Below are 21,643 nucleotides of genomic sequence, written 5' to 3'. Positions count from 1 at the left end.
AAAAAAAAAAAAAAATCTAAGAGAGTTATTAAACAAGAAAAAGAAAAGCTTCCATCTCCATCGCACCTGCAAGGAACCACATGCCGAATTGCCGGTGAATTTAGACAGCTTTTCCTGTTACAATTTTTGAGGCCATCCTACAAGTTTCTGCACCACCTCCTAAACAATTATATGCTGTTGCAACACCATAACCAGCTCTCATCTGCTCCCAACAAAAATAACGGACGTTTGTCCTAACGGCCGCCGATAATGGCCCATAATGCTTCACTTAACGGTGATTTCGACTCCCCAAAACAAAATTCCCGTTAGACCCGTTACGTTTCTTTCAACTTTAAGGAGAGACCGCCGAAACCGTGACAAGTGTCCGAATATTAATCCGAGTTCGAGTTTCCATCGGCGCCCAGAACTCCACGTTCGCTTCCTCTCCCAAAACTCCTAGTCCGCACGAATCACAATGCCGCTGAGCTAGCACGGGAGCCGCATGATTCTTCGGGAAAGACCGAAGGCCGCCGCGGCCTCCGTCTTTATAAACACCCAAACCCCTCGGCAATTTCTTTTAATGCCCAAAGATACCATCAGAAAAGGGGCGACGAAGGCATGGGAGGAGGAGGAGGAGGAGGACGACGAGGACGACACCGGTCCCAGCCGCCGGTGGCCACGGTGAAGGCGGCGATGGGTTCGAAACGGCCGGTTCAGATCCGGTCCGTGTGGGCCGACAATCTGGACCGGGAGTTCGCCCTGATCCAGTCGGCCGTTCGGCGGTACCCGTACGCCGCCCTGGACACGGAGTTCCCCGGCGTGGTCCACCGGTCGGCGAAGCACCCGTTCGTCCTCTCCCCCGACGAGCGCTACGCCCTCCTCAAGGCCAACGTCGACGCCCTCCATCTCATCCAGCTCGGCCTCACCCTCTCCGACTCCGCCGCCGGCGCCGCCTGCCTCGTCTGGGAGTTCAACTTCTGCGATTTCGACCTCCGCCGCGACCTCCACGCCCCGGAGTCCATAGAGCTCCTCCGGTCCCACGGCGTCGACTTCGAAAAGATCCGCGGCCGGGGGATCGATTCCCGCCGCTTCGCCGAACTCTTCGTCTCGTCGGGGCTCGTCCGGAACGGAGCGGTGAGCTGGGTGACCTTCCACAGCGCCTACGACTTCGGCTACCTGATCAAAACCCTGACCCGCTCCGATCTGCCGGCGAGATTAGAGGATTTTCTCCGGCTGGTCAGGGATTTCTTCGGGGACCGGGTGTTCGACATCAAGTACATGATGAAATACTGCGATAGCTTATACGGAGGGCTGGAAAGGCTGGCGAGCATCTTGAAGGTGGATCGGACGGCGGGGAGGTGCCACCAGGCGGGATCGGATAGCCTGCTCACGTGGGAGGCCTTCCGGAAGATGCGGGAGTTATACTTCGGACAGGATGGCGCGGAGAAGCACGCGGGCGTCGTCTATGGACTTGAGGTCTGCTGAGATTTTAAATTATTATCTTTTATAGATATCATAATAGGCTGTTCGCGTAGGAATATGATATACCACCGTCCATCTCCAAACGGATCGGTCATGCCCCGGGATATCACAGCTCAGTGGTGCTTTCTTTTGCAATAAAAGAACTGATTGAAAATATGCCTTATATTTTAATATTTTTCTACAATTGCTCTCCCTCAACCTCACCAAAGAACCCTGCATCACCTATGCGAGGCGTATTATTTTTGAGCGAGACTCGATCATGATAATCGAATAGATTTAGAATCGAAAGTACGCTGCTGGTGGGATGTGACTGTTCCATAATATATGTAATCTTTTGAGTGAGTATGCTTTTTATCGGACTATACATGTCTACAAAGAGACGAATAATGCTATAGATTGGGTGGCATTCTATGCAGCTCATCACTTCGAATATTTTATTTCGGAGAGCATGTATGTCTCATCTTTCTTGCCCTATTTTTTTTTTAGTTTTATAGGCTGCATCCACACCTGTTGTATTATGTGTGAGTCGTTGTTATACCCAAAAAAAAAAAAAAATCCAGGCTAGCCACTGGACTCCTTTGAAGAATTTAGGCCGAGTCAAATATTTTTTTGTCTGTAGAGTTTTAAATGATATGGGCTTTTACTAGTAAAATTTTTAATAAAAATTTATCATTCGAAAAGTGCAATGGCACTAAATATATACTCTATTTTTTTAAAAAAAAATGGAACTATACCATGCAATATTGTACAATATTATCATGCAATACAATGCGACCTATCCTATTCTACACCTTATTATCCAATTCTATACCATCCTATCCTATTCTATACTATCCCATACATTACTAAACTACACAATGCAAGGCAGTCGCATGCATTGCTATGTTATCTAGCCCTGTACTATACTATTCTATCCTATTATATCCTAGACTATACAATGCTCTTATCCTAGACTATATTATATATGAAGATTTTGCATACTCATTTTTATCTCTACAGAATTTCTTTAAAATAAAAAACACTTTCTATTAGATCTTTTGCACAAAACTCAAAATTAGAATTTTCCTCTAGTATATACTCTTTTTTCAGCTTTTAGAAGAGTAAAAAGTTGCTTCAAAATTTTTAATACGTACATCAAAATTATTCAAAAAAGTTTTTGGCTCTCCTACTACAATACGCAGCGGGAATTTATTCCCTCTACTCTCCGAGCAACAGCCGTATATTTGTTTTATGACATTTTTCTAGTAAATAATATTTCAACATTACGAGAAGGCTAATGTAATAAAAGAACTATTTTTTGTTAAATAGTATAATAGGCAAGTGATGAATAAACCCGACACGTCACATGGCAACTCGGAAAAAATTGTAAAGATAGCTTAATAAAAGAAAAGTTAAATTTTCTTATTTCGAATACATGTATAAATTGACAAGAAGTGGGGATGTTGTCACCGTCGCTACCAATATAGAACATGGGCTATTGTGGGGGATAAATGAGAAATTCTAAAGCCTTTTGGGCTTAAAAGCAATAGCGATATTAAGACAATGGATATTTCAATGTTCAGTGCATTCTACTACACCCTATTCATTGGGAAATCAAGATAAGGTACCCTTGAACTAAGCCAAGTTTCCATCCATCCGGTCAAAAATCCATTCTCAACCGTGCACAATTGTCTTTAAATTGGCAAGCTGTGCCAATTGGCCGATCCGTCCTCAAAGCTTCCCTAAATCGTGCCATCTTGGGCCGTGCCAGAATTGCTCCTGTGCAAATTCTATCAGGAAAACACTCCCCGGCCATAGTGGGAACAGTGCAAATGGATTGGCTCGGGCCATGAGTAACCCAGACCCAATTCGATTCTTTGTTCGGATTCTAATTTTGGACCCAGATCCAATCCAATAGGTCGGATCAGATCCACTGCTACAATTTTGACCTAACGACTCATTCAGATCAAGTCAGATCCATGTGTAATTCGGATCCAACCAAAAAAAAATTAGATCCGGCTCGGGTCAACCCATCCATAGCTTCAAAATTTGTTTACACCCCCGCGAGCTGCGACCCGTAGACCGAAATAATTTCACAGATTTAGATCGGATCGGATCGTAGATTGAAAATCCAAAATTATCCAAATTTATCGGATTGGGTCTAAATTCAGTAAACCCAAATCCGACACAAAAAAAATAGAACGGTTCCAATTTTAGAACCCAACCCGGCCTCATGGGCCTACTTGACCTATTTGCAGCCGTGGGGTACCAACTAATGGGTCATGCCTCCACTGAAATTTGATGATAACAATCTGAATCTCCACATTGGGAACAGCGGAGTTGGACCAATTGCATATGACGAATGCTAGAGGCAAATCGGCCTGTCTTGGCTCCTGGCTGGCATTAGCGAAACTGGCCCAAACCAGTCATGCGGAAGAGGTTCATGCTAGTTTACTTCAAGGCTGAATTGTGGGAGCCTCCATATAATAATAAGCTCACCCACATCGACTGGGTTGAAACTATATTTGATCTTGATTTTGGAACTCTTTTTGAAGCCAAAATTCATGAGTTTAGTCCAAATAGTTTCATGTCAGAATCGGATTAATTACATGATCCTCTTCCCTTGTAGCCGTTGGTGATTGATTTCTAAGAAAGTAACAAGAGCTCATCTTGTGTATAATTTAAAAAGAAAAAAAAAGATAGAGATGATATACAAATGACTTGCAAGTCGAAAAGAGTAAGGAAAGATAGGTATCCGCAAACAAGGGCTATATTAGAATACAATGGTCAACTTTGCATGTGTGTAATTGAGGTATTTGAGAGCTACACCTTCGCCATATGAAGACCATATTGTTCACTTCTACGTCGACAAAATCAAACATGTAACAACTTCCATATCAGAGGCATATTATATTCATGGAGACACCTTGAATTATTTGCTCCGAACTCCTCTTAAAGAAAGTACATTGGTTAGCCAACAGCCAGTAGTTGTTGTCCCCTCAGGAGTATGCCCCAATACTAACTTCAGCCTTGACTAGCTTTTGTCAACTAACTAATATATAGCTCCCAAATTTTTTATTTATGTGAAAACTATACGAGTTTATGGAGTGTGCCAGACTACTGTTGCAGCAATTCTTCTCTTCGGCAATAATGCCGGATGAGTGAAAAATAACCTTCATCACACTGATTTCTAAAAGGCAGAATCCTACGGAGTCGGTCCACTTCTGGCTGATCAGATTCTGCACTACTCTATACAAAGTTGTAGCGAAGATTCTTGTCCGGAGGTTGCCGGGTATCCTGCCTAGGCTTGTTTGTCTGGAGCAGCGGGCTTTTGTCGCAGAGCAATCCATTTCTAATAATGTGCTCATTGCTCAAGAGTTTATATCTCATCTTCAGAGGGCGCCAGGGCGACGAAGTCTGATGGGCGTTAAGTTGGGTATGAAGAGAGCATATGATAGGATGAGGTGAGACTTTATGGCTTAGTTATTGGAGTGTTTTGGCTTCCACCCTCTCTGGATTAGGTTGATTCAGGGTTGTATCCATGCCGCTTCCACCCTCTCTGGATTAGGTGGATTCAGGATTGTATCCATGCCCTATCCTTTGCCCTTTTGGTGAATGACTCCCCATCGCAGTTTTTCGTGTCATCGGTGGGACTGAGCCGGGGGTCCTTTATCACCACTCCTATTCATCCTAGGCGTAGACTATCTATCTCGGCTACCCTCAGCTAGGTAGGAGGTGGAGGCCTGCAGCCTAGTGCAGGACACGACTCGGATCTCTCACTTGCTGTTCGCGGACGACTGCTTGTTGTTGGCTCGGGCGACGAAGAGATCGACTGTGGCACTGCGGAGGGTGCTAGAGGAGTATTGTGTTGCTTCTAGTCTATAGGTCTACCTAGTAAAATCAACTATTTGCTTCAATCCCAAGGTTCAGGCCGGGTTGAATGCGACCATTATGAGGATCCAAGAGATCGGGGAGCAGGAGGGCATCTTAAGATACCTGGAGGTTCCGAGCACAGGCCGATGTCTTCATAGGAGGGACTGTCTACCCTTGGAGTAGAGTATCATGTGGAGGGTGGAGGATTGGTAGGCGAGCTTCTTGTCCATGATGGGTAGGATTACACTGGTGCGATCAGTGCTCACCTCTATTCCTATTTATCTTCTGTCCAATACTTTGGTGCCCACTAAAGCGCTACAGCATATTGAGCGTCTGTTCAGGAATTTCATCTGGCGGAGGCAGGGGAGCAGTAGTGGTGTCTACCTGTTGGCATAGGACACAATATGCCAGCCGACTAGCTGGGGGGGGGGGGGGACTAGAGATCTACTCTTGCTCGAGCGGTGGGAGATCTTCGCCATTAAGTTGGCAATCAGATTTATACTATAGCTGGCGAGTGTCTGGGGATTCATGATGAGAGTCAAATATGGAGAGCCGGCAGATCCGTTAGCCTTCCGTGTGGGTCAATGTAGCTCATTTGTTTGGAGAGAGATTTGCTCTCGTGATTCCGGAGATCAGGTGGGAGATTGGTGACAGGTGAGCGGTGGACCCCTTGGGGGATAGCTGGTTGGCCGACCTGCCGCTATGTAGGTGGCCTGCCTTACTCGACCCTGGTTGGCTAGAGAGGCGCAGGGTAGGCGACCTAATTATACCAAGAGAGTGGATTTAGGATGAGGACCTTGTTAGATGGGCCTTTAACGAGCAGAAGGCTGAGCAGGTTTTGGCGATGCCGCTCCTGAAGGGTGATGTTGAGGACAGGAGGGTGTGGGGTCGGACTGGCAGGACAAAAGTGAGAACAAAAGATCTATTGGGGCTGGTCAGGAGGATGTTGGCACGACAGATTGAGGGGGGTTGGATCTGGCGGTTGCGCATCCATCCATGGGTGGCGCTGTTTGTTTGGAAGGTGGCTTGGGGGTGCCTGCCTAGCAGAGGAGTGCTAGCTCAACGAGGGATTAGCATTCCCCCAAGATGTTGGGCACACTAGGAGGTGGAGGAGTCTATCTTCGATGCTCTTTTTGGTTGTCAGCGGGCTGTTCAAATCTGGGAGTATGCCTCGGCTCCCTCTAGCTTGACATAGAGGTGAACGTTAATGGAGGAGTTTTGGATCTTCCTGCAGGATTTCTCTCGGAGGCCTGCCTTGGTGGAGCAGAGGATTAGGGCGGCTTATCTGGCATGTCATTGCTGGCTAGATATGAATTCCCGAGTCTTTGAGGACAGAGGTACGCACCCAAGGTTATTGATGAACAGAGCCCTTCTTCATGCGGCACATGTTCTTGGCATCACTGCGTCGCCGCCCCTTAAGCTGGCTAGAAAAATCTGGAGCTTTCATTCCGCTTTTATAGCATCCAGGACTATGCTCGTCTCTTGGGAGCCCCCACCCTCTAGTTTTCTCAAGGTGAACTTTGACGGTGGCGTCAGTGAGGGAGGTGGCAGTGGTGGCGCCGGGTTTGTCATCAGAAATCATAAGGCTAGATTTGTGGTTGCTGGGGGTCGACAGATCTTCGATCGGACTGAGGTCGATGCCAAAGCCAGAGACGCGTGAGAGGGCGCCTCCTATGCGAGGTGAGTGCTGGGCACAAACTGCATCGTTCTTGAGGGAGACTCAGCCACGGTGATCGAGTGGCTTCAGGATCCGAATCGTGCGACCAGTGAGATGTGGTTGATTCATGACATCCACAGACTTTTGGATCAGTACACCTCCCATCGGGCTACTCATGCTTACAGAAAGGCAAATAGTGTGGCGGACTGGATGGTGTCTTTTGCAGCTCAGCATTCTGAAGGTTTTATTTGGGACAACCATATCTCGGTTCCGTTTTCTTTGTATTCTCTCATCCTTTTTGATGTTATGGGCCGCACTCACATCCGTTATATGTGAGTTGCCGATGTAAAAAAAAAAAAAAAAAAAGTAATCTTAGAAGCCCAAAATATAAGTGCATGTATGGTGTTGTAACCTTTATTTCTTAGGAGAGAATGTAGGGAAAAGGTGTGGGGTTAAGCATCCCACTCTTTGTTTGCATCATCTAAACAATGTAAAAACATCTTAATTAATTCTTCCTAATTGCGCTGCAGAATGAAACACACCATTTTTAATGTTTTCAGAACCCATGGTCCCATCGAGTGGTCGGTAGACCATGTGCCAGTGGATACATGAAGGATAAATAAAAACATTTAGCCGCTAGAGATAAATAAAAACATGTTCTCTAAATAACTACTATAATCTGTATCAGTTTAGCTATTCTAGCATGTATCTCCTATATATTCTAACATATGTATATGTGTGTGTATGTTATATGTCCTATATGTATACGTGTATGTATACATACATACATATACATAATTGAAGCTTTTGTTAATTAGGAGGAACAAGAGAACACACGCAAGAGAGAATTAATTTGATCCTACCAATGGATATTTTGCTCTTTTAGAATCCATATGACTGAAGAAATAACAGCAAGAGTTGAGACATTAGCAGCAAATTATATAATGGATTATTTTTTATTGTTTTATTTTAATTTAATTGTTTGGGATAAGTGGCACCATTAGAAACTCAACAGTAATTAAGACACCTATCTGACCAAGATTACTGACTTGCACTCGAGTGTCATGCCTTCCAAGACAAAAATTAATTTTTGAGCCTCAGCAATCAAATGACCACAGACATATAATTAAATGATGTTCAAATAGTCACGAGCCATGCACATAGCCTTTTTGAGTACAAAGGACTCATCATGGTTAGCCATGCCAGGCCATTACTCATCTTGTACCATCTCATGTGCCTGATTAGTGCAAATAGCAGACATGCATGAGAAAATTTCGCAATCTTTTCACCTGGTGTGCTCACTATTCTTTCATAGGATCCTGTACTCAAATTTAATTTTTTGTTTTATAGCGCATGCAAGCGAATGGGTTCAGAAGCTTTTGACATATTTTTTTACAAATTTTATATTGCAAACCGTATCAAATTTTAATCAGGTTTCATATTTTTAATAAAATAATTCTAGTATCGAGTTTAATATTCAAATTAAGATTAAGAGATCATATTCTATAAATATACATATAATATATTATAAAGAAAATTTTTTGAGATATTAATAAAAATATTGTTGAGAAATTTTTTTACTAAATAAATAATTTTTAATTCATTTTTATTTATTTGTTGATCTTTTAAGGTATATTTCATCGATCAATTTTTTTTTCTGGCATTATACGTTGTGGTCAAAATTGAGGTGCCATTCTCTCTTGTTTTTAACTTTTTTTTTAAAAAAAAAAAAAAAAAGCTAGTACAAAAGGTGAAGCAATAAATCCTCTCCCATGATTCAACGCCCCGTTACGTAAATGCATGGGAAACGGCGTTGCCAGCAGTCTGCAATTAATACCTCAATCGTACTCCTTGTTATACACCGCAAATATCTGCTTTATCTCGACAATCTGGTTTTATAAAGTCTTTTTTTTTCCTACCAAAAACAAAAACAAAAACAAAAACTATATCTTACACTAGTATAAGATACTAGACATTATTGCATACATTTTTCCCAATCAAGAGTTCAATCGCTGTATTAAAAAGAAGATGTGATTAACAAGGATGTATCTAAGGTCATGAAAATTAGAAAGAGATAAAAAAAAAAATCTACAGAAATGAGCTTCAAAAGGAGGAGATATAGGAGTGATCGAAATACTTATACAAAAAGTTCGGATGGATATCTGAAGCAGCTTCAATACAAGACTGTCAAGACCCATGAACCAGTAAACAAAAATAAATAATTGGAAGAAATTAGAATATACGTTGCTCAAAGCTCCTTTCCACTGGCCCCTGTCCGGAACTATTCATTGTGTATTGAATACCATTGAAGTCTCCCACCAGTAGTTTAATGCCCAAATGAGCGACCCCACCACCTTCCCTTCTCCTAGCCTTACTTTTAAAAAAAAACAAAAAAGAAAAAAGAAAGACCCCAGCAACTCTAACCTAATTCCACACTCCATCAAAGTCACATCTAAAGACGCACAACCCCAGAAGAATTTAAACCAACCTCTCCTCCGTCCCTGTTCCCAGGCGCTGCTTGGAAGAGAAACCAAATGGGAAGAAAGCTAGGCCTCACCTCTCTCTTCTTCAAACCTAGAGATACGTCAAGGTCGTCTTCCTATTTTTCTTCTTCTCCTTCTCCTTCTCATTCATGGCCTTGGCCTTCTTGTAAGCATCCAAAGACTCTCTCCTTCCGAGCGGCGGATGGCGACGACATCTACAAGACGGTGAACTCGGCCTACGTCTGCTCGACCGAATCGTGCTTCACCCACTCGTCGGAGGAGCGTTCGGAGAGCTTCTCGACGGCGTCGGAGGACTCGGGGGGCGACTCGTTGGAGACAGTCATACGGGGTCTCCGGTCAGACCGGCTCTTCTTCAAGCCGGGGGACACGAGCTCGATACTGGAGGAAGCCAAGGCCGGTGCATTCCCATTCAAGAAGAGCATCGCGTTAGCAATGGAGTCGGAGGACCCGTACCACGACTTCCGGGTGTCCATGGAGGAGATGGTGGTGGCTCATGGGCTCAAGGACTGGGAGTGCCTTAAGGAGCTCTTGCTATGGTATCTAAGGGTCAATGGTAAGAAGACTCATGGGTTTATAGTAGGTGCCTTTGTGGATTTGCTTCTCGGCCTTGCTTCTCCTCCTTCCTATTCTTCATCTTCTTCTATGTCTTTCGAGATTGAGGAGGTGGAAAAGGAGGGAAGTCGGTCATGCTGAGTTAGTTCTCTTGATCCAAAGGAAGGCATGGATCTTTGGTTTTTTTTTTTTAAGCTATAATATATCGTCATCTCGATGTATACTTTAGGACTATATGACATTAAACCTACATATGGTTAGAGTTCTAAGCTCATCCCCTCTCTCTCTCTCTCTCTCTCTCTCTCTCTCTCTCTCACACACACACACACACACACACACACATTTGGGACATGCTCACACGTGTGTAATGAAAGTGCAAAGATGGTTTTTTTTTTTTTTGGTAGGAAAAGTGTCAATGTTGTCAATGTTGATGAAGTTTTTGAACATCGTTGCACTCGGAAGCATGTGATCTTTAATTTGGCAGGCATTGGAATGATATGATTAATTCTTTGGAAGAGCCTGAAAAAAGATGTTAATAACCGGATTAAAGGTAATCAAAATGGACTTTTTCTATCGTTTCCTCCACGGCTTTAATTTTGTCATTATAGTAGGCCAGCAATGTCCCCTCTCTCTTTTTGTTTGAGGTGCAAACAACGTCCCTTTCCAAAAGGTTGAGGCCTTGAAGTTATAACAGTTGTGGCTAAGCATTACATTGTCCCCCAAAAAATTCTATAACCACAAGACAAAGTGTTGCTATTAAAAAATTGGGTACTTTTTCCAGTTCAGCACTTCGTGACAACAATATATATGCACAGCTTAGTAGTGCGGTGCTTTCCATGAATTCAAGCAAGTTGTTTTGTTCCATCCATGTCATCAATTACTTAAGAGAGGAACGATTTCTTTTCCCTCTAGGCATCATGCACTATTCAAAAAAATCCCCAAAGTGATTCGTAATTCAAAATGGTACATGAACCGCTGCTAGAATCTAACTAGGCTAAAAACAAAGTATACTCCATGCTAAATTAATTGGAGATGTGACCGGGTTAGCGTGGGCCACTTGGCCATGTCAAACCTAGCATATTTTAGTCTACCATCACATAGCTAGCCAATTAGCACCTACTATATTTTAATATACTATCACATAATTAGCTAATTAGCCTGGGTCTCCACCTGCAAGCTCAACAACCCCCTTTATTATGTATCTTGCCATATAGTTGCACCAACATTTATGGTTAGGCCATCTTTAAACTATTACATTATTAACATTAAAAAAATAAGATATTGCCTGTGCTTTTTAATATATATACCGATGCGAAAAAATGTCGATAGTTTTATTCCGATGCTTTCTAAAGGGAACTAATTTGGGGCTGAAAAGAAATCAATGGAGTGGGTCGATCAGAAGATTTGGAGGTAAATATAGAACCTAACGATACTTATAAGCCTCGTCTTGTTATTGGCTTCCAATGATGCTTATAAGAGTCGTCTAATTATTGGCTTCTGACGACGCTTAACAAAATGCACCGAAATAGCTTTTTCTTCTATTTCTGACGCTTTTAAGTACCGTAATATATTGATGATACTAACAAGCATCGGCAAATTTTGGCGTGCAAGCCAAACGCTTCTATCTAGAATCGGTATATCAAAATCGAAAATTCTTATTTTTCCTATAGTTCATTAACATTAATGATCGGCATATCTTCAAACTATCGGTAGAAATTAACATTGTATCGCCTTATTTATCATATTCATACCTCGCATGTCATAAAGCCAATGCTATCTTCAAACTGCACAATTTGAAGATGTTTATGCTTCTTTTCTAAATGGAGAAACATGCCAATTGCGGGATTAAGCCTACACTCATTTCATTTCTATAACGTCGTTGCTGGATTAGTAGCTCCGTCTAAGACCATAGAGAAAATCTGGAGAACATAAAAGAAAAGAAGAAAGAAAAAAGGGAGGATCGATTCAGTATTATCCTTTGTATAACTTTCTTTGGTTTATCCCTTTCAATTTATCCAATATTTGAACTTTCTGTTTGCTTCCTCAACTGGCCTCACTTCTAAGCAAAATAGTTCTCCCATGTTCTCGTCACTATTAAGAAACCTCCAACAAGAAATGCCAAAGCTATTGTTGCTCAGGGATAACATACTCAACATAATCAAATGATATAACTATGGGCTTAAACAATGGTGTGTGAGTCACCAGACATCTAATGATGGGTTAGTTGAACCAAGTTTTAAGCTTATCAAACATACAAACCTGGACAAAGCTAGCACATGGAAACACTTATCTATGCCTGCATACACCTAACACATATTCATTAGAAAAGGATCAATGGGTCAAGCCAAACTCTTTTGGTGCCCGTGCAAGTTTCTTATATATGTTTGCAGGGCTCGAGGCTAAGCTTCTAAACCAGTCTGTATGAGCCTCAACCATGTCAGGGTTGCAAAGGCTTGCGCATGGAATTGTTTGTAGAAGGCTTCGACCATGTCCTTTTCTTGTGGTAAATTTATGCAAGCGTACGCTGGTGTTGCGACCAAGGTGGCCAGCCATGACATTGCTTTTAAGAGGACCATAATTGCTTGCTCGCGAAGCCCTAGTGTTTTATTTCTTATCCGCTCTTCTCGATGCAGGTTGGGAGCTCAGTTGCGTTAGTGAGTGAGAGCCACATTGATTAAAGAGTTTTGTTGTTTACAAGATCTGACATTTTTGGTATCCTAAGGCGTTGGATTTCCAAAAACATAAAGTCCTTGAGAATTTGATTAAGATTACCGATAAGAAATTCTCAATGCGAACTTGGCTTGATTTATTTTTTAGCGACTAAAAATAATTTTTAGTCAGCCTTATGAATTTCTTAACATGACCTGCTCTATAGTTACACAACTAACCATCAACTTATGCAATGTGAAGCTTTGCCTCCCTCATCATGAGCGTAGGACTGGTACTTAATTAACAGTGAAGAAGAATTGAGAGGTTATGGTGTTAGAGGATTGGATCCTGCATATTGTAATCCTGCTCGATCTGCATAATCTAGTATGATCAATATATCTAATTTCTGATATGCTAATAATTTGCCACATTTTGATTTAAGTCAACTACATTTCATTAGTTTGCTACGATGTAATCTATTGCTGCTGGAAATCGGTCCGAATAAGATACCGAGCTGGCTGGGCTACTGGAGTACTCCAACAATCGACTGTTCAGGTTTTAAAGATTGCCATCTCCAATGTGGTGGTTTGACAGTTGCTATGCTCGGACGATAATAGCTCCAATACTTATCACTCCCAAGAAAATGTAGGGCGGCGGAGATCGTACTTGGACCTTCACTCCGATACTGGATTCGATCTTAAAGAGCGAAGACAGAGAAGTTCTCTTATCGGAAAGTATCTTGCAGGGATCCTTCGATGCCTAAGTCAAACAAACTCTCAAGGACAGCAGAGTTGCTATGAGAACAGCAGAGTGATAGCTAATTAAGTACGTAAAGAGAGCTCAAGAGCATTTGCTTGGAGGATCTCCAATAGTGGTTTATATAGACGAAAGTCGGCTCCCATTGCCAAAAAAATTGGGCATGTAGATTGGCCGTTTTTGGTAACTGATCATGCATCTTGAAGATTATATGTGGTCAGTGGTCACGATCCGAATTCAACTAGCTTAGCATCTTGAGCACCGTAATCAAAGTAGTTTGGGGACCAGGAGCTAGAAGGCGAATAAGTTGGGCTCACGCCGTCCTTGTTGGGGAGAAGGTGGGTCATGCTACTTCCTCGAGTCTTTAAAAGATCCGAGTTGGTGTCTGCTTCCCAAGTCTTCTGCATTAACCTTCCTCCATCTGACCATCCATGGGGTACTGTTCGTCACGAGATTGGGACGGCTCAAGGCACCTGCCTGTAGAGGTGGATCTTCAAAGCGGCGGTAGTAGTAGCAGGGATCAGGAAAGTCCATAGTAGAAAGTCCGCTTGTTACCGTGCATTCATGGGAAGCCATCTGAAAACTGGGTAGACCCAGAAGCAAGCAACTGCAGCCAAAAGCAGCGACAGGGTTGTCCTATACAGCAGGGGATGATAAAAGCACGAGGGAACAGGCCTTCTGAATTGTTGACGAGTTTTAATGTTTTTTCTTTTTCCATGATAGCCTTTCGATGAACCGGATCCGAACAAATAGACCCAACGGATCCGAACCAGATCCATTTTTTTTAGGTTAAAGACCGGATTATATATGGACCTGATCCTACTCCCATATTCCGTTGGGTCAAAAATTGTAGCCGTGGATCCGATCCGACCAAGTCCAACCCGATGTTCTATTAGGTTGAATGTGGGTTCAAAACAAGAACTCGAACAAGAAATCGAGTTGGTCGACGTCACTCATGATTCGGTCCGATCTGACTATTTGCACTCCTAAGCTAAACTAGGTCGCTTGTTCCCCCGTTGAAGGAAGGCAATCTTCAAAAGGTAATTTAGAAAATCTTTATGCTTCTACTGGATTTGTTGTCGAAGTAAATCCTTCTTGGCAGCACATTGCGTCACCCGCAGGCAAAATAAAGCAACCACGTTGCTTGCATGGGAAACTCGGTGGTGGCTTTCTGCATGGAGAAGCAAGCCTTAACTGCAATGTCCATATAAGGTTGTGCATCGTTCTGACAGAATGGTTTAGAATATTTACAAAACAAAAAAAAAAGTTTAGAACTCCAAATTTCTTGTTCCTATGGATCTCATTCATCATGCATGCAGCTCGTCTCAGATCGTTTCAGATTTTTCCTGTGGTGCATCTGCGATGTAGGGTATAATTTCTCCCTAACCTCCTCTTGCTAATCCTCTTGCTGTTTGAATCTGTAGCCAATTTAACTAACCACACTTCAGCAATTTCTTTGAAGCCAACCTGTAAGCATGCATGGAAAGCTGAACATAAATACTGCGGATACTGAGCAAGGAGTAAACTGGCCATTAATGACAGGAGGTGATAATAATAAGTAGTAGGTTTTCTTACGCAATAAAGTTTTGACATGTGCGACGCTTGTGAATTCAATCGTAAAATAAATATACTGGCATCATGGCAAGCTGGTTTTAGGAACTTTACAGGCCACAAAAGAAAACATTGTTAGTAAATGCTGGCAGCGAACATCTAATTTATGACATGGTAGTATGAAACAAGCGAGTTGCACAATATAGTATGACTTAAGTGCTATATATTAAGCATCATGGTATTAAGGGATGGATTTTTCTATCGAATACATGATTACACGATCCAAATGATGTAAATTAAAACTGATCAGTCAAGTATTACCATTTTCAAGAGTGCAATATATGTCCAACATGATGTGGGACAGATATCTATCCATCGGCCGGGATGTAATGCACGGCAGAACTTTGAGATTCCTTTTTCACTAGATGATTCAAGCAAAAGCATCGAATACTAATCTCAAAGTTGATCATGCATCACTTTCCTCCCCAATCAAAGCATTTCCAGTTTTTGCTATAGAGCGAACCCAAACCATGGTCCCAGTCCGGGCGACGCCCTAGCCGGACATACCTGGTCGATCTCTTGTGATCCCATAACCTTTCAAAGTGAAGAGGAGTGCTCTTAGTAACTTGTGATAAGTCCAAGCTTAAAAAATAAATGATGTGGGGCTCAGCCCTAGCTCATGATCATACATGGTGACAAGATTTCTGCATATATAGAAGCCCAAATGGTCCGCTGAAAGTGGCAACGAGATTGAAGCACAAGATGTACCCAATGCTTCGACCTTTGAAACTGCTCCGAATCATATATCTAGACCAGTTGGCCATCCCTTGCACATTATTTATTTTGGCTAATTTCTATATATCACCATAGCAAGACTAGTTCTCTGAATTGAATCGGGCTTGAGTCTCTCTAAAATTCAAACCATCTTGATCTATGGAATCACGTGGCATGATTTGTAATAGTACTCAAACCATCTCTCTAAAATTCTTCAATAATTTTGCTTGGGGATGATTAATATTGTTTTTCCACCCATTAGTATAGCAGTAGCAAGGAAGCTTGATCATTGCAATCTATCGTGTGTCTTTAAGAGATTCTAATCTTTTTCTATATTTTCATGCATCCCCTCGTATATGCATCTATAACAATAAATATTATAAGCTATATTTCGATGAAATAAGATATAGTAGCTATTATAAATAAAGAAGAATAAAGTAGAATAATTCCATGATTAATGAAAGAACTTCCACAACTCTTTTTGTTATCTAATTGTCGAATAAATATTTTTTTAAAACAATATTTTTAAGGAAAACATTAAAGAGCAGGCACTAGATAAATCCAAGTGTTAAAACAAGTTGAAATAGGAAAAAAATAAAATTAAAATTTTTTGCATGTAAACTCTCTTAAATATGTGAAATTGCAAATATCAATTTGAAAACAACTCTTTTGTTTTTTGTTATGATTCAGAATTCATACCATTCTAGTATGAAGACATTCAACAAAATCAGAAAGTAAAATGTTCCAAAGTGCCCTTGGAGTCGGCATCGTCGGGATCGGCCTGCAGTACCTCACCAAAATTAATATTCGGCTATATTCGAATCTATCTAATTCGCAGCCCCATTTGCCTTACCTTGCAAAAAAGCCCTTACAAAAAAGAAAGTGCCCTCTCTCGCCGGTTGCCTCGCAGCCACATAGAGGGTAAGGTTAGCTATTGGGTATTTCTCGCTGCTTGAGAGCGGTCAAGGTTCAAAGCTGGTAGCGGCATGTACGCTATAATTTTTGAATACCGAGATCAATAGTATCAGCAATCTCTCATATCCTCTTTGCAAACGATTGAAAGATTCCATGTTATTTTTTCACTTATGTGTGAATATAAATATTATATTGGCCTAATTTTGAAAATTTTGTTATCTATTTCTGATATGATTAATGAAGTCTTTCATAATGCCTAACACGAATAAGTGAGTTTGTCATGCTGCAAAGACCATGATCATGATTCCCTCGCCGTTGGCTACCTTGCCCTTCTATGTGGCTGCAAATTATTAAACATCCAAACCACTCTAAATTGTAAAGAAAATTCTAACATTACAACAAGCCTTCATGTATAACATGCATGGCCGTGAACCATGGTGATTAAGTGAATCCATGATCGAAGTTGTCCACTCGAAGATCGGCTGCTGCTCCATGATATTCGCAAAGCACTGGAAAAGTGCGACTCATACCAAACATGCATGTATATCCGTCATCTAGACAGATCACGGGCTATGCCAATGCTTTTATGTAGTATTTTATTTTCTGATTTTATTAACTACATTCACATCCTATGTGAGCCGCCGATATACTAAAAAGAAAAAAACTTACCTATCTCAATTATAGGCCACTTGATTTGCTAAGGGAGAGAAATGGTGAAATATATTTTGGAGAAGTATATATAAATATATATATATATATAGAAGTTTATCAAGTTGTATCTAATATAAAATATCTTTGATCGAGCAAGGGAGAAGGGGCACAGCTGTCCACGCCTCACCTCACTCATGATCTATAGCTAGGCACCTCTGCTCCGGTGACATTGCAGAGAGCCACAGGAGAGCTAGATGACATCGCAAAGAATCCGGAGATAATAGATCCATTGAAAGATATAGTGAAATCTATACAAAAAACGAAAAGAAAAAAGAAAAAGGAAAATCTTGTGAAACCATAGCTCATTCATTAGAACCTCAACCATTGAAAGCTTTGTCATAATAAAGAAGGCAAAAGGCTGGAGGAAATGTGAATGCAAAGCCCACCCCATCCATCAAAACATAACACCACACGCTCCCCCCCAACACCCCATCATTACCATCACATCACGCCTCACAGTACGAAGAGTCAAAAACAGTACTCGGTGATAAGGTCTATAAGCACTCAAAAATACCCACAGGAAGAAAAAAAACCTTTTTTGCCTTCCCTGATTCGAGATCCTAGCGCCACCTGGTGAGATTACCCCACAAGCTACGTCCGGGCCACCGCAGGAGCGACCGCTACTGTCTTTTTTTTTTTTTTTTTTTTGTTCTGTTACTTCCTCGCACGACCGAGTGACGTGCCGGCCGGCGCGCGCGGGAGGGGGAGTGCGATCACCGCCGCCGGCCGCCCGGCCGGGAACAGGAGGCGGAGGCGGAGGCGGAGGTGGAGGAGGATGAAGGGGCCGAGAAGACGCCGGTCCAGATCTCGGCGAAGGCTTGGAGGATGAGGTGGTGGTGGGAGGGAGAGTTGAGGGCGAGGAAACGGCGGAGGAGGTCGCGGAGGTCGTCCCACGCGTAGATCTCCATCTCCATGATCATCTGGAGCATTGAGTCCCTGAAGTCGAGATACGGGTCCGACGACTCCTTCACCACCGCCACGCTCTCCTCCACCACGTCCTTCTTCTTCGCCTTCCCCGTCTTCTTCTTCGACCGCCACTTCGGGTTCTCCGCGACGGAGTACCGCCGCAGCGACGGCGACAACGTCAGGGGGGAGGAGGCAGTGGTGGCGGTGAGGCTGGTGTCCCAGAGGGAGTTGGTGGAGATGGTGGTGGTGGATGTGGAAGGGGAGAAGGGGTCGGGGGATGTGGGGAGTCGAAATTTTGGCAGCGAGGAGGAGAACATAGACGAGAGCTTTGGCCGCCGGCAGCTGCAGCCGATGTCGACGGCCACCGGATGCTGCACCACGAACCTTCTCCGGTTGGAAGACATCGATCCGGACGCAAAAAGGTGGGATTTTTATGGGTTGGGGAGACAGGGGAGGCTCCGAGAGAGGTGTGTGGAGAAAAGGTGCTGGCTTTTGTTTGGAAGAAGGAAATATAGCTCTTTATGGTCTCTATGAACAGAGAAAGATTGGATTTCAGCAGGAGGAACAGCGGTTTTGGCAATGGAGAGAAGGAGAACAAAGGAGTTTTGGTTTGTGGGTTGACGGAGAAGAGGGTGGGAGAGAAAGGAGATAAAGAGGTAAATGGGGTGGGTTAAGACCTGAGAGGCAGTGGCTTTTTCTACGGCGTTTGAGTTGGGTGGAAGAAGGCTTGGGGAGGAGCGAGGAAGGCTCGAAGTTATTTGGCCGTCTGTGAGCTTAGTTTCCTAACAGGGATATTATGGTCGCCAAAGTTTTGGCTATTTGATCATCAAATAAAATAGGGATAGATGCCTGCTAGTGCGAGGGGACGTGTTATATGAAATTGGCAATTAAATACACGGTTCCAACTTTTGGTGTTTCTCACGTTTGTTTGTGATGGTACACCATGCAGATACATGTACGTCAGTACATACGTTAGTAATGTTTTGACATTTATTATTATTTGGCTTTGGTGCTTTTGTGGGAAAAAAAGCAAAGTAATAGAGTGAAGTAAAGCGCTCTCCATGCATGAGTTTCGTCATGTATCTGACCATGAACAGTTGTACCAACTCATCAGCATATTTACGGAAGATATTCGAAGAAGACTGCGGCTTCACAACTGGCGGCGGGTATATTGGGATAATCTGTAATTTTACAAACAAAAAAGCTACGTGAAGTTTAGAAAGCTACTTTCAAATTCTAGTTTCAAGTCTTCATGGAAATCGTAGAATATAAAGTCTATGGCTGATGTAGTCTGAGAATAATAACTTGTTAACCGTTAAGATATTTGAATGCATGCTATTACACTGAACACCTCAAGCTCCAGAGGCGATGTAGGATGGAATCTTCCTTGCAACCCTGTTCATCATCTCTAGGAGCCATTAAAATAAGACTGTGTTGATAGTGTAAGATTATATAATAAAGCAGCAGTTTACACGCACATATGATATAAATTAGGTTTATATGGTGCAGCGCATGTGATTGTCTGATTGATAACTGCAATATATATCATAAGAAGGCTATTGGATATTCTATAAATAGCTGGCGCAAATGGAAGTTTCTCTGAACCGTATCATTTGATTCATGGGCTTCGTGGGAGGAAGAGATTAAAAATTTTCTGGCAATTCTCCAGTAAAATAATATGTTTGAATGGTAAGATAGGATAGAATGGAATAGAATAGAAGCATTTATGATTAAATTAGAGCAGGGGTTGTTTTCTGAGCCTTGAGGCTCGAGTTAGACACTCGTGAATGGGTCCCACCGGTCCACATGGGTCGGGTTGTGTTGGAGATCCGCTCGACAAGGATCCAACAATGTTAGGATCCATGTCCCCATAGGCCAATAAGATCTAATAGGATAATATGATTTGTTGCTCCATTTTTTCCCCCCAATTATCACCTCCAAATTTCACAAATATACCATCCAAGGATTCAAAAGGTATTTCTGTGCCTCTACCTATGCTAATTAGGATGTGAAACAACATCAGAGTGATAATTGAAAGCAGACATTAGGTATAATGATAGCTCGAGTATAATAATAATACCCCTCTGATACTTGATCAGCAGTCGGAGGGAGCACAGGAGACAATCTAGTGGTTAAGAGTTATCAGACACCCATAATTATGCTGTTACTTCCTATAATCCTGTTAGCCACAGGAAAGCAGATCCATCGGTTTGGGGGGGGCAAATGCAGGATTGTGTTCGAGTCTATTAGGAGGGATACGAACCAACCGGTGGCCAGTGAGCTCGTTTATGGGACTCACGTTGAAAAGGGAGATATAAAGGAAGCGCAACAACAGGAGACAAGTGAATAAAAGATCCAACACTCTTTGTCCATCTTTTTTCAGCTTTCCTTTTTATCTCTTTCATACGAAGACAGTGATATTAGTAGGGTAAGCTATGAATGAGGCATTGGCTATTGGTGCAGTGCCTGAATGCCATAAAGAACCTCTCTTGATGTTCAGAAGATTTTTCCCCTGGTGAGTAGGTTGACCAACCTGGAATATAATATCTTCCCCATCTCGCTCCAAATGAGTGGTCACAAGTAGCTCTAAAGCATCCTTCGAAGATTAGGATCCGTCCCAACTATGAGAGGTGGCTAACAATAACCTTGTATATTTCATCTGAACCTTCCATTTTTTTCACCAGAGGCTTCTAACATTAGGATAAAGGGTGATTAGCATGATCTTATTTTAAGCAACTTATAGTACTCAAATACATATTTATCTGCAGGGATTAGCTACACATCTGACCATTATTGATTACTGAAGTAAAACAGCACTCGCATGCCACCTAGTATAAAGTCTTATCCATTCTCCATTCTTTGGATGTTGGGAATTGCTTCTGAAAAGCAAGAAATAATTTAAATTTCCTTGATCTTTTAGCATCTATCAAGCCATAACAAGGGAGAAACCGCCAGTGGCCTGATATATCAAGTGTATGCAGAATCAAACAATTTTCATGTTGCATACGCGGTTGCAAACGAACTGATTAGATACTCAAGATAGATGCATGAATAAACCGATGATAGTATGATCACTAGTAGTGTCAGAAATCGATAAGCAATACTCAGAAAAATATGATGTTGATCCTGTATCCTTGTTTGCATTTCTCATTTTTTTTAAAAAAAAAATGCAATAGTTTGTGCTTGAGCTGAGAGTTATGTTGGTGGTCCCAGCCTCTAAGCTTGGTTGAAACCACGCTTTTCCATAAAACAAAGGCCATTTCCAGATAATACTAGAGACTGTCATAATACAATGGGAGCGGCTACTGCAAAATTTAAGACACGATAGCAAACTTGGGGGAAAATCATCCTGCTG

At 42.3% G+C, this 21,643-nt stretch overlaps 3 protein-coding genes across 3 annotated transcripts; 2 read left to right on the top strand and 1 right to left on the bottom strand.

Moving 5' to 3' along the window:
• The first annotated feature begins 441 nt into the window (after nucleotides 1-441).
• On the top strand, nucleotides 442-1,893 carry LOC103703126 (probable CCR4-associated factor 1 homolog 11). Its single transcript, XM_008785870.4, has one exon. The coding sequence runs from the start codon at nucleotides 598-600 to the stop codon at nucleotides 1,462-1,464; it is 867 nt and encodes a 288-aa protein (XP_008784092.3). The 5' UTR covers nucleotides 442-597; the 3' UTR covers nucleotides 1,465-1,893.
• A 7,162-nt stretch (nucleotides 1,894-9,055) lies between these two features.
• On the top strand, nucleotides 9,056-10,311 carry LOC103703127 (transcription repressor OFP13-like). The gene has a single exon (XM_008785871.4). It carries the CDS (start codon nucleotides 9,505-9,507, stop codon nucleotides 10,165-10,167), a length of 663 nt encoding a protein of 220 aa, XP_008784093.2. The 5' UTR covers nucleotides 9,056-9,504; the 3' UTR covers nucleotides 10,168-10,311.
• A 7,375-nt stretch (nucleotides 10,312-17,686) lies between these two features.
• Nucleotides 17,687-21,578, bottom strand: LOC103703237 (transcription repressor OFP8). The gene has a single exon (XM_039130736.1). The coding sequence runs from the start codon at nucleotides 18,690-18,692 to the stop codon at nucleotides 18,096-18,098; it is 597 nt and encodes a 198-aa protein (XP_038986664.1). The 5' UTR covers nucleotides 18,693-21,578; the 3' UTR covers nucleotides 17,687-18,095.
• Nucleotides 21,579-21,643: the final 65 nt, after the last annotated feature.

The sequence above is a fragment of the Phoenix dactylifera genome, chromosome 10 (assembly GCF_009389715.1).
Source record: "Phoenix dactylifera cultivar Barhee BC4 chromosome 10, palm_55x_up_171113_PBpolish2nd_filt_p, whole genome shotgun sequence".
Taxonomy (NCBI): Eukaryota; Viridiplantae; Streptophyta; class Magnoliopsida; order Arecales; family Arecaceae; genus Phoenix; species Phoenix dactylifera.
This window is presented reverse-complemented; position numbering and strand designations above follow the sequence as displayed.

Coding starts and splice junctions, on each gene's coding strand:
- LOC103703237 (XM_039130736.1), bottom strand. CDS start 18,692: ATGTCTTCCAACCGGAGAAGGTTCGTGGTGCAGCATCCGGTGGCCGTC.
- LOC103703127 (XM_008785871.4), top strand. CDS start 9,505: ATGGGAAGAAAGCTAGGCCTCACCTCTCTCTTCTTCAAACCTAGAGAT.
- LOC103703126 (XM_008785870.4), top strand. CDS start 598: ATGGGAGGAGGAGGAGGAGGAGGACGACGAGGACGACACCGGTCCCAG.